Raw genomic sequence first — 12749 nt, forward strand, 5'->3', positions numbered from 1 at the left:
GGGACAACCCAAACGGAGACCAGTGAAACTCTCACCGGTGATGGGGGCTGCACCACAGCCCGACGGACCTGGCATTGCAGGTAACAGCTCCGGGGCGCTGGGAGCTGTGCCAGGGCTGAGCCATGGCCCCGTACCTGTAGGCTGTCCCCATGGGCCAAAGCCCAACTGGGCTCAAAACTGTGACTTGAAAAGAGCTTCTTGTTCACCAGCCTTTAGGCTTTTCTCTACAAACCTGAAAGCCTAAAAAAAAAGAAAAAAAAATCACTCTCATTAAAATAATAATTGACCAGATTTTAAGGAAATACTGTGCAAAAGCCAGTGATGAAAGCCTGCAGCAGTCACCACCCATGAGACGGAGCTTGAGGAATCTATAAACGAGGAGGCTGGAAAGTGGGGGAAGACGAGGTGTCACAATTCCTCAAGAAAATTACCAAGAGACAAAACGCTGGCGAGTGCAGCTGGGCCAGGGAGGCGCTCCAGGCAGCACCAGGAGAGCGGGCCAGGGAGAGGGGTCACAGACCACGCAAGGGCAAGAGAAGACAAGTCCACGCAAAGAATCAAGGAGGGAAATGTTGCAGTGCTTTTGGCACAGTTACTCCAGAGACGAGTTCCCACTGCCGTGGGTGGCCAGGGACCGATGCATCTGCCGTCTGGCAGGGCCAGCTCTCCTTGGTGGCCAGGTGTTTCACCCGGCTTCCCCCAGCCTGCTCATAGGCAGATGTTTTTTGAAAAACACCTCCTAAGCTGGGGAGGAAGGGGGGAAACTCGGACAACCCTGGGGTAGCTTGTACACAGCTGAAACTACTCCCCTCATGCTCTTCACCTCTGCAAGGGAAAAACAAACATATGACAAATCCCACAGGATTACCAATTAAAACAGCTACTTCACTGCTACCTCCTCAGCTGTTACGATTTTATTTATGACCGCTTATTTACAGCTGATGGTTATCAGTTTATTCACGGCAGCGAACCCTCGGGGCTCCTGAGACTTAAAACACTCTCACAGTACAGCACGTTCCCAGCTCAGGGGACCTGGCCTACGCAAGCATCTCTGCATATCTGGTTTACGCCTCAGCTCACCTACCACAGACTTAAAACAGCTCCTTCTTTGCTCTCGCACTTGTTACCTTTGGGTGTGACTCGCTGGCCAGCCCTGGGCTGAGGGTGTTTTTTCGCCACCTGTCCTCTAACATTTCTCAAATAACATAGTCACTCACCTTAGCGGACTAATATAATCTACATGGGGCAGGATTTAAAAAAAAGCTAAAAAGCAACAGTTAGATATCCAGCTTTTTTAACCAGTTTGAGAAGGGCGGTGGTAGTAAAAGAGGATGCGCACACGCACACTTACACCGTTACCACTTTTTTCCACAAGCAAAGACTTTCTCCCCTTTACTGTTTACTCTGGGAACATGCTTCCTGGTCAAAACAAAGTTGCTGATTTTAGCATCTGTGTATTTTGCTCTGTTGTACAAGGATAGCTTGTCCCGATCTTACTCCATCAAGGCAAAAGTACAGCCAGCAGTTGTTTGGCCCCAGGGCCACGTCCTTGTACAGTTGGATGCGGTGCAAAAGCTCCCCAAAGACAGCACGCTCCAATATTATGTATGAATTGGCTCTCTTGCCTTTGAACTTGGCTGGGCTTGGCAAAGACCGCTGCGAGCCAAGCAGGCACACGTTTCCTCCGTAAGGCAGCCAGTAACAGCTGATCTTTTTTATTGTCAGATGAGACTGCAGACGAGCACTGAAGGGATAAACACAGCAGGCTCGTGTCTTGCTAATCTCCCATCTAACCACAGACATGAAAATGAGCCGTTTGCTGCTGGTTACAGCAGAGCAAAGCTGAGTTTTTTCCAGCATCTTCGTTTTGTTTACGGGGCGCTGGGCTGTGCGGAGCCGCAGGCCTGCCTGGGCTGGCTGGTGAGGCACTGCCACATCGAGGCCGGCGCGCTTGCAGCTCCTGCTGCCGCTGGATACAGGCACTGCGGCAAGCCTGGTACACGACAGTAAACATCACATGTTGGGCCAGCTTTGGCGCTTTTCCTGGATAATGTCAGTTCAGGCAGTTTGCAAATGATGCTTTTAAGATGAAAAAAACCTAACCAAAAAACCCCCCCAAAACCATGGGCACCAAGGAGAAACAACTGCCCAGTAAAAGCACAGATGACTCAGCCTGTTGTGTTGAATAGCAAAACTCTTTTCTTTTCGTACTAAACCAAGCTATCGGCAGCGCATTTTGACCGGAGGTTACCTTTATGATTCATGGTATGAATGAGCACTTAGTGGGCACATACACCAGCGCCGTACGAATCAGGAAATAGCTCTTTCAGGTCGCGTTACAAAAGGAAGTGAGTCTGAGGCTTGCTAAGTTTACAGAAACTATGTCAGTGAACTTAATCTAGGACGGGGAGTGGGGGGAAGGGAAGAATCCCTTCTCCTTCTCTGTGGATTGATACAAACTCTCTACATTTCCGTATGCAATTTTTACACAACCACAAAAAAAGGGTAAGGGCCCAAAACAGGCATGAGGGCTGCCTCCACCACTTACAACCCTTTGCTGGTGCGTAGGTACTGCCACTTAGCCTCCGGCCAGACGGCTTTGGTTTAATGCCCCATCATTCCCCCAACTCACTAGAAAAACAGCAGAGCTTTTCTCCACCTCTCAGGAGACAGCCAGGAGCTGGCCCGAAGGGGCCTCACGGCAGCCCTCTGCCCATGGCTGCCGTCCTTCCCCCTCTCCCTGGCATGGAGGCTGCGTGTGGAGGGGGGACCATCCAGTGCACAAGCCGGAGCACTCTTCCTCTCTCAATGCTCCCCGCAAAACACCGCCTATGGGTAATTTTCAGTTCAGAGGAGCTGATACTTCTTCATGGGCAAAGCTGCTGCACCCTGAAGTTGAGTGAAGGTACTTCAGCTCCAGACTGGATTTGGGGAGATTCAGATTTGTTATTGCAATGGGACAGAAAACACCAGGTTTAAAAAAGCTTCAGTGTGGAAAGCGGTATGTTTTCAGAGTCTTCACACAGTACTATCTACAGAAGGAAGAAATGAGGTTCACCTTTTAAATTTATTCTTTTATCCAGGTTCCCGATCTCACCGCTACCTTAAAATGCACACTGAGCGAGCGCCCTGACCACGCAAGACCTACTCCCCCGCAGCCCATCAGCGCAGCGTGCCCCGTGCCACCAGCAAACACTCTGCTCGCTTCTTAACCACCAACACACGTCAGTCAAACCCCACTCTTCAAGAGATTTGCCATCCTTTTCTCAACAGGCTGGCACGAAAGTCCCGCGCCAGGGATGGCTTTGCAGGCTTCTGCTGCTTTTACGGGGTGGTAACACTTTGCACAACACATATTTGAGTAGCACTGAAACATCCACACTAAATGCGGAACGAGATTAAAAACAAAACAAAACATGGTCCTGCTGCTAGTTCTTTTTTAAACACATGCCAAAGGTAATTTGGTAAAATAAGTTTAGAACGTAGAGCTGCATAACTCGGCTAGTGGGTATTACAGGGAGGCATTCACGGGCACTACTGAATTCTCAATAACGATGCCCACAGGCTTCGCGCTTTTGAAACTGAGGCTAGCAAGCTTTGAGTCCAACTCCAACACGTACATGAATAAAATATACCTGTTACTTTGCAGAAACAGATCAGTGTTTGAGAGAGAGAACAAAAGAAAAAATATAGACACCCATTTAAAGCTTTTCCAGTATTTGGGGAGCATACAAAAAAAAGAAAAACTGCACCACCCTGCCATTTACGGAACAAATGCAAAACATACATACGCAGCAACACATTCTCAATTGTGCTCTTTGGATGTGTTTTTGATTAAAGCCTCATTGTAGATGGGGCTACACACACGTGATGTTTCAAAGCTATTCCTTCTCAGGCAGAAGGACTAATGGATTGAAATTGCTCAAAGACTACAGCAATAGCCTTGTGGACACAGCATCTGCCCTCGCTGCCAGGTAAAGCACATAGCAAATGACATTATCTTGTTACTCTGTGCCGCTGTTTTATGAACTTCATATCACTGACCAAGACTGGACACTCAGACTGCATGCAAAGTACATCCTTTAGTTTTAGTCACCATCAAATTAAATTCTTAACTCTTGCTCAGTTTCTATTTTTCTATTATAAGCACAAACTTCCTGACTGAGCTCTCCCAGGACCTGCGCCACTGTTGTCACGGTGGGCGCAGAGACCTGGCCTTTCGGACAGCGTTTGCACGCAGCTCCAGCTGCTGCGTGGCTATTGCCCAGGCACACAGCAACAAGTCACCAGGATCTGTCTCCTTCTCTCCAGAACCACTCCAAAACATCCAGCAGAGCTTTCTTAGTCCAGGCCTCACAGCACAGCTTACCAGTAACAAGACCTTGCCTCAGGAACTGGGCCGGGTGATGAAGCATCACTAGCATCCAGGCTTGCCTGCCACAGCTGGATGCGTCCCACATGACCAACCAGTTCTCAATGTTTGTTGGTAGAGGTAGATCCTTAAAAGCACCAAAAATGGCCAGCAAGAGACAACAGAGTCCGAGAGGCTGCTCTGGTGCAGGTAGTGTAGCTCTATTTCCTCCACAAAAAATGTATCGTTAGGGGAAGAAGGCTGGTAATCAGCTGTGAGACACCCTGAGCCCACCTTGATTTGTCCAACTCTGAATGCTACCAGTAACACCAGATTGAAAAAGCGGTGGTGGGAGCAGCACTCTGGAGAAATCCAGGAGCGTCAAGGGAACAAGATGAAAGTCCAGATCAGACCCCGGTCTTTAACCAGAGGTGACTGATGATAAACCTCACTGACACGGAGCAGGAAGAGACAATGCAATTGTATTAATATACTGATACTGCTCCCAGAGACACCTTGAGAAAGCTATCAGTCCCAGTCACTTTAAGAACAATACACAGTCAAGAACTACCAAAATCAGGTAATGGTCCAGATTTAAGGGGAAGGAAGGGCTGTGATGCAATTAGAAACATCCTTTTCTACTTTGTAGTTAAGATATTGCTAGCAAAGGTTTCTTTTGTAAACAAGAAGCTTTTGTACCTCTCAAAAACACTCCACAGTGGTGTGGACCTAGACAGGCACCAGGCCATCCAGACACAGTAGCTGATCCTGCTTTGAGGTGCTGGGTCCAGGCGAAAAGGAAGGTCCAATGGGAATTTAGGCAGGCCTCTCTGTCAAGCCTGAACAGCCAAAACATTCTCTGTTAATAGGGGCTTATCCTGACAAAACTGGCTTTACAAGAAGCTAGGGATACCCTTGAGGGTGTAGAAATGACCTCCAGGGAAAAAAAAAAAAAAAGAAAAAAAAAGTGGGGAGGGAGGAAAAAGGGAAGAAAAGCGGGGGGGGAGGAAAAAGGGAAGAAAAGGAAAGAAAAAGGAAAAGAGAAAAAGAAAAATGGAAAACAAAGAAAAAGGAAAAAAAGAAGAAAAAAGAAGAAAAAAAAAAGAAGAGAATTGTATAGTGGGATGGGAGGGTTGTATCTTTTCTGAAGCAAATGTTCTTACATTGGGATTTTCTGCCATGGCTAATAACCAGGGCTGCAGCAAGCCATTTCAGCTTCCCAGCTGTTTTCTCCAGCCCTAAAATATAAGTCAGTCCTGCTCCTTCTTGCACTGTAGTTATAGCTCTCTTAAAAGGTAACAGATACAATGATGAAGGCTCCAAAATATTTTTGTTACAACGTCTGCTGAGAAGTCTGTGTCTGGAGCCATCTGTGTTTAGAGTATTGAGTCTAACCCAGATTTTTGCAATGACCACATGTGGCAAAATACACTTTTATTCAACACTGCAAGGTTTTGCAGCAAAAGGAGAAGCTACGCTATCCACTTTTACTCAATATATTGCTAACATACTATCTATAAGGATTTCCACCCAGGATAGGAGGGCTGCATAGGCCAACCTAATGATCTCCAGTTCTGCAGCTCTCCTGTGTTGGAGAGATCAAAGATAGTTCTTTTAAGAGAGGACATTGCAACCTGTCCCCAACATATCTGCTCACTGACACTATGACAGATGATGTTGAGATGAGAACACTATTTCCTCAGTTGCACAGACTCCAGTTACCAAACTGAAAGGCTTAGAGCAGAAGGATGACCAGACTGTTGACATGAAATTTGGGTTGGGTTATATGCTGTTTTTAGCACATTTTGTAATACCCACAGGCAAAGTCTGGCAAAAGATAACACATGCACACACGAAATAGTCCCAGGAATATATGAACTGTGGTCAACTGCTCTCATGTTCTCCATTAGGAGTGTTTGTGCCAAGTGAGTTGAATATTTATGATCTTTTGCACTCACAACATCATGGGACATTACTTTTTGGTACTCACAGAAAACTTTAGATAGAGGACATAAGGAAAAGATTTCAGTTATAGCTATCTTGTTCGCATTTTGGAACCATCCTCTCATCATCTGCTTTTCCAGGTGCAAGGAGATAGTCATCTCCCACTAGATAAAAGCATTCCATTTTGAAGTCCATCATTTTGGGACATTTTTAAGAGCTAGCATAAATAGACAGTATGAAGATGTAATCAAACAAAATGAATTTGACTCAAATGATACTTATTCAACACAGGATTTCTTTAAACACACACACACACATATGAAAAAAGATTCAAAGCTACTGTGTTTGAATGCAGATTAGCTAATGCAGCAGACTGTACACAGCAAGTTTCATTTTGTTTCCATGGTCAGTATAAAGGAACAAAAAAGGGTCACAATTGCCTTAAAAAGGAGAATGAGGAAGCACATCTTGGTGCAGTCTGAGAGTCAAAATACCTAAGAATCACCAAGTAATTATGTTCTTAAATGCCAGTGTGGCCTATGTCAAATAATGCTGAACAAAACGTAGGTATTTAAATCTGTATTCCTAACTCAACGGTAATAATTTCCCCCAAGACATGAGTACATACAAGTTCAGGCCTACTTTAACTGAAGACAGAAATCTGTGCTTATATTGTAAGAGCAGTGCAACACAGCAGTTACAACATGTCCGTTCCCCAAGTTTCTTTTCCACTATTGACAAAAACACTACTTTGATCCTCCCAACACTGTTTGAACTATGTTGGCAAATTTCAAGTAAAAAAATTTTTATCATGCAAGAATTCTGCTCTCCTTGCTAAACCAGCAAGCACCCATCCATACCAGCACAAAACATTCATAAAAACATGCATGGAGCATGTTGTGAGATACTATTTTCCTGCCTAAGGCAACCACATGCCTTATGCCTGTATTGAAGAGTTGGCCTGTTTTATAATGCCCACACAGACTGATATTTGCATTGCCAAGGTCTGTTTGTTTTTCTCTAAATGTTTGTGGAATATGCCCAAGGGAATTACCTACCAAGAAATAACGATGATTTAAAAAAAGATTTTTAAATCCAATTTACTTGGTATTTCCTGCCTATTCTTTTTAGAAAGTTAGTACCTCACAAGCATTCTATCCTTCCCTCATTCCCCTTATATTCACTGATGGTTGATTTACAAGCATTAAAGACTCACCAATAAAGTTTTAAATGCTATGAGCTACTTGGATTACAGTAACTTGCAAAACACCATCCCCCAAAAGAGAGCTTCATGTAAATGGCCACAAACGATGAAAGGGTTTTATTGTGCAAAGATTTCAGAATGCTGGAAATCCTTTTGTATTTCCCTTCTGCTTCACTTTTCCCCTCCCCTGGCTGGCAATAAGGAAACAGCCAAGTCATTCTATAGCTGGTTCCCACCAACACAACACTCTGATTCTCACCGCGCTGTGCATTCAAGCAAAAACAAGAACGAACATTAACAGCTCCATTCCCATCCATCTACTAGAAAGGAACTCACAGATGCTTCATTATATACCTCCCACTGGCACTGATGAGGCAGAAGATTTGTATAAAAAGGAGGGGGAGACTCAGAGAAAACACAAGATTCATTGTAATTGTTTGCATTCGTAATTCTATTAGCTAACGCTAACCGAAACATCATGCTACTTGGAGCTTTTCCTCACTTTTTAAAATAGACATTGTCAACAGCATCTCAAGAACCAGTCTACTATGTTTCATAAATTGTGTGAATGTCATATTTTAGTTAAAGAATATAGGAGGAGGAAAACAATCAGAACTGTTTATGTAATTGGAATTTTATTTTACATATAAATAATAATAAGAGACTGAGGAATTTTGAGACTTCCTACTTGCTGACCTTGCAATAAGACCCACTGAGTCCCACTGCAGAATTAAGGACAAGGTCTCAGGCTGACACAAAATACGCAGTGTCCTTTCAGAGATTCCATACCAGAAGATGATACAGGGTGCTGTCAATCTTTCCTGAGGCAGAAGGCAGATTAGTCACATTCAAAGTCAAAATGGATTCAGACGTTTTGTCTTTTTCTTCTGAAATTGTTGCTCTTATCTAAATTTTATAGTCATCTATACCCAAAGAAAGTGGACAGAGGATAAAGGGGAGAGGGAGGGTGAGAGAGAGAAAGCAGAATTAAAACATCATAGACTCTTTGTACCCGCTGTCAGAGTGCAATTTTAATTTTTTTTTTCCTTTGGTTTGGCAAGTTGATCAGAATCCATATTTTCAATGCCGATTTATTCCTAGTATAGAGATTTAATGCTTCATATTACTGATTGCAGCCACAGCAATAGAGCATTAATCATTAATATTATTAATCTCATCCAGAGATTGCTCTAGAGATCTTGATTTCTGTAGTCGAGCTGTATGCAAATATAAAAATGAAAGAACACTTCCCAGCAACAAAACACCACAGGCAGTCTTGTGTAATAAACTGACTTTCTCAAATGGATTTCTTTCTAATTCCTGTTAAGCGTATTTTCTCCCTGATCTTGCTTACTCTGCCCTAAATCTAGGGCAATATAACTTAAACAAATAGAAATAGCAAAATATAGAACCTGAACAGAGTGAAAATGAGATATGCTGTCTTCATGGAAAAACACGGACTCGTGTAGCTTACATGCAACTCATCAGCACAACAGATGGATAAAATTAAAGCTTAGTTCTCCCACAGCGGGATGTGGTTTGAGCTGTAGTTTGCATATAACTATTAACACGCAATAAAGGAGGTGCAATGCTGCTGTTTTTTTGGAATGAAGGTATATGTTACTGCCTGTCTCCATTCCAAAGCGATTTTGTCCTGGGCTGACCATTTAATTCAAAGACCCATGCTGTGACAAATCTTTGAGGAAAATGACATTGTATTTATTTTAGTAACCAGATTCAACTAGGAATATTGCCAACAGTTTAAAATACAGTGTGACTGTTAGGACTGATCTCATTTGGTATAAACAAACACATCTTTTCAATGATCACAGCAGTGCTCTCTAACCTTTGGGATCACTGAAATCCAACAAAACATCTGGACTTAAGCATGGAGTTGAATAACTGGATTTGAATTCCAGCAGAAGCAACAAATCACCACCCCCACAGAACAGCTGAAAATTGATACTGAATTGAACTTTCACCATCTGGCTCCTCCAGGTCAAAAATCTAGTGGTTTCATTTATGTAGCTCCTCTAGAAACAACATGAGGCAAAGTAAGCAAATTCAAAAGCACTCAGGTACGTGAGCAGGTTAACTCTTTAAAAAGTCAACCAGTAAAGTGACATCTGAGACAGCAGCTGTTAACGAGGTATTCCTCAAAACTTACTATTTATGTGATTGACATTCTGAGGACAAAGGTTTTGGACAACTTTAATATAAACCTTCCTGACAAGATTTTGTTCCTTTTCTTTAAAGAAACCTGCTTTAAGAAGGTGCTGAAGTCTCAAAGAACAAATAAAGAGCTGAAAAAAATTATATCCACAGGGTAAGAAATGTTGAAAGAAAAAAAAAAAAAAAAGGTGACTTAGGGATTTCTGTTTCTGATGAACCTTGACACTTGTACAGTGTCCCATATAAATAAACAAGAGATCAATATTCCTGTCTTTCTATCATTTAGTAGCTCCATCCTAAATCACAACAAGCACAATATTTTAGTGATCTATCTTTTCTTCTTCTTGGTTTTCCTGGGTATCTTTACTCTAAGCAAGACTATTCTTCCTTTTTTTTGTGTGTGTTTTTATTTTATGTAGTTGTTTTATAAAATATTAAGAGATCACTCTTATACTTAAAAACTTTTTATTTATACATCTGAAGGACAAACAAATGTCCTCAGTAAATGAACCACTCAACATACCTTTGCCCCTGTGAGGGGAATTAACCATTAAAAATACATTAATGGAAACACAACACTAGAGACTAGTTTTGCTTTTAAAACTGACCATGTAAAAGTGGAACACTTACTCAGCAGATGCGTGCATTGCATCATATCTGCATAACATTTGTAACTGCTGACAATACATGGGGAAAAAAAAAAATGGTGCAGTTTTCTAAATCCAGACTATATTTATGTAGTTGGCAGTTGGGGGTGGGAGAGGAAGTAAATGGAACACTCCATACAAAAATAGTGAGGAGTCCCTACAAAAGTAGGTTTTCTGATGAAAAGTAATTCTTTATCATAATGCAAAAGTAATGTAGGGTAAAGAGGAGCAACTAGAAAAAATGTTCAGAAAAGACATCCCGTATCAACTGATAATAGAGCATACATCATCCGATATTTTGTACTAAACTACATCCAATTACAATATCGTGAGTACTAATATACCTCAAATACATAGCATATTTTGTCCTATTATCTTGAACTATCTTTAAAAAGTTGGGAATGCTTTTTACCTTTCTAGAAACTGTAACAGTCAAGGGACTCGCTTGATGTTAAAAAACAACTCAGTGGTCTGTTTCTGGCTCAGAGAACTGGGAAACACTGCCTCCATTTCCTCCAGCACTGGTTCCCCACTGACGAGGCATGCCTCATTAGTGAGGAGCATCAACATAAAAGGTGAAGCACAGGGTGGACTGTTGCAGGCTTTAGGATGAGGTTGTACCCTGGTGTTGCCGAAGCTTGAGAGGAATAATGTATCATCAGCAGGAAAGAGGTTCCTCTCCCCTCCTCACACCTGCACAGGTGTGAGAGGAGGCAAATGACAAGGGCAAAGAGGTCTTTGGTAAAGGAGGCAGGAGTGGTAAGCTGAGACAAAACAATGCTTTAACAAGGTCTGGCTAAAAATTAGTTGGGAACCACTGGAGGAGACTTTTATACTTACTTGCTGTGTTCTAAAGATGAAGTATTTAGATTAGTCAAGTAGTGTTTAGGAGAAAGCATTTTCTTGATAAATACTAAAAATGAATAAAATTATCACCTCTCTTCCCCAATTATTCATCAATCTAAGGAAGGCATCTGCAAGTTAAACTTGCAAATGCTTAGTTTTTCCAGGTTATTTTGCTGCTGTAGCCACATATTACTATCAGTCTTTATTCTTTACCTGTTTGATGGCAAGTGATTTGATGTTCTACTTCTGGGCTCACTCCTCATTTGAAACAGCATGGACTTCCAGGGGCTTGTCACCATCTGCATCACCCTTGAGGAGGAAAAAATACACACAAAACCTCAATTGAGGCAATCCATGATTAACATTTTTGCTAGAACAGAAACCCTCTTCAAAAGCTAAAACAAAAAGTTCTTGCAATACCAAATGGTTGATGAGACTAATTCAGTAAGATACACTCAAATATGATCTTCTCCCAAAGTGTTTCTAAATTTTAGTCTTCCTGCAGTAAGCTCCGAAATTAAAAGATTTGAAAGAACAAGTAGTTCAACAGAAATGCTTTAATTGACTCATTTTTGCCTGCACTAATAACAGAAGATGAATTCTTACAGATTAGTTGCCATTTTGCATTCTTTGAATTCTGCGTTGATTTATACAATAGGCCTCTTTTACCACACACCCTTTGAAAGCGTGTTCTCACACTTTCTCTGAAATAAATGATAGAAATCAAAGAATGAAGAAAGGCTTGTTAGAGCATCTGGTCCATTTATTTGCCAAGTATACTACAACAAACAGTCATTTGATTATAGTTTTAAATAGCTATCAATAAAAAAAAAAATACTTAAAGGGCCACATACACGGCTAGGAGACTGAAACACATGACATACAAAGACAGGCTGAGAGATCTGGATCTGTTCAGCCTGGAGAAAACAAGGCAAAGGGGAAATCTAATTGCTATCTACAGCTATTTAATGAGTGTTTATGTATTTGACAGTGCCAGATCCCTCTGAGAGGCGCACAGCAAAAGGACAAGAGGTAAAGAACACTGTTGCAGCATGGGAAATTTCTATTATAGATAAGGAAAAAAAATCATCACATGATCAAACACTGAAACAGGCTGCCCAGAGAGGCTGCTGAATCTCTGCCCTCAGAGATATTCAGCACTTGACTGGGCAAAGCCTGAGCAACCAGATCTAACTTCATAGCATCTCTGAGTGGGAACTGGAGGAAATGATGAGATGTTCCACTCAACCTCAATTACTCATAAATTCTAAGAATGTGAAAATTAAATTGCCTTTTCTTTTTCTTATAAAGAGAGATGTTCAGCAATATGCCTTAAATAAATGTGACTGAAAATGTAACAAAATAAGCCAGAAGAGACTGGAAAAGATAAAAATTCCACAGGATGGTTAGCATATATGTTCCAGTACAGATTAAACACTACGAATGAGGCTGCAGGTCTATGAGACCATACTTACGCTGTGCTGAAGATACAGGCTCAAAACAGGAAGACTCAATTATGAAAATAATTTAAAATTTCTGATTCTTCATTTCTCATACATTGGTGTTTGGATGAAGCACTGATTTA

At 41.9% G+C, this 12749-nt stretch overlaps 1 protein-coding gene across 4 annotated transcripts in view; it reads right to left on the bottom strand.

Moving 5' to 3' along the window:
* The window catches only part of APOO (apolipoprotein O), a 44144-nt gene that overhangs the window by 615 nt on the left and 30780 nt on the right, over nt 1-12749 (bottom strand). For 2 of the 4 annotated variants that reach the window (XM_067297310.1, XM_013951990.2), the window contains exons 8-9: nt 11378-11473; nt 8114-8422 (exon numbers count right to left, since the gene is read on the bottom strand). In XM_067297310.1, the coding sequence (XP_067153411.1) occupies nt 11417-11473 (57 nt within the window). In that variant the 3' untranslated portion in view covers nt 8114-8422; nt 11378-11416. The other 2 variants (XM_067297319.1, XM_067297327.1) reach the window with 2 other exon arrangements.

Source organism: Apteryx mantelli, chromosome 1, assembly GCF_036417845.1.
Source record: "Apteryx mantelli isolate bAptMan1 chromosome 1, bAptMan1.hap1, whole genome shotgun sequence".
NCBI lineage: Eukaryota > Metazoa > Chordata > Aves > Apterygiformes > Apterygidae > Apteryx > Apteryx mantelli.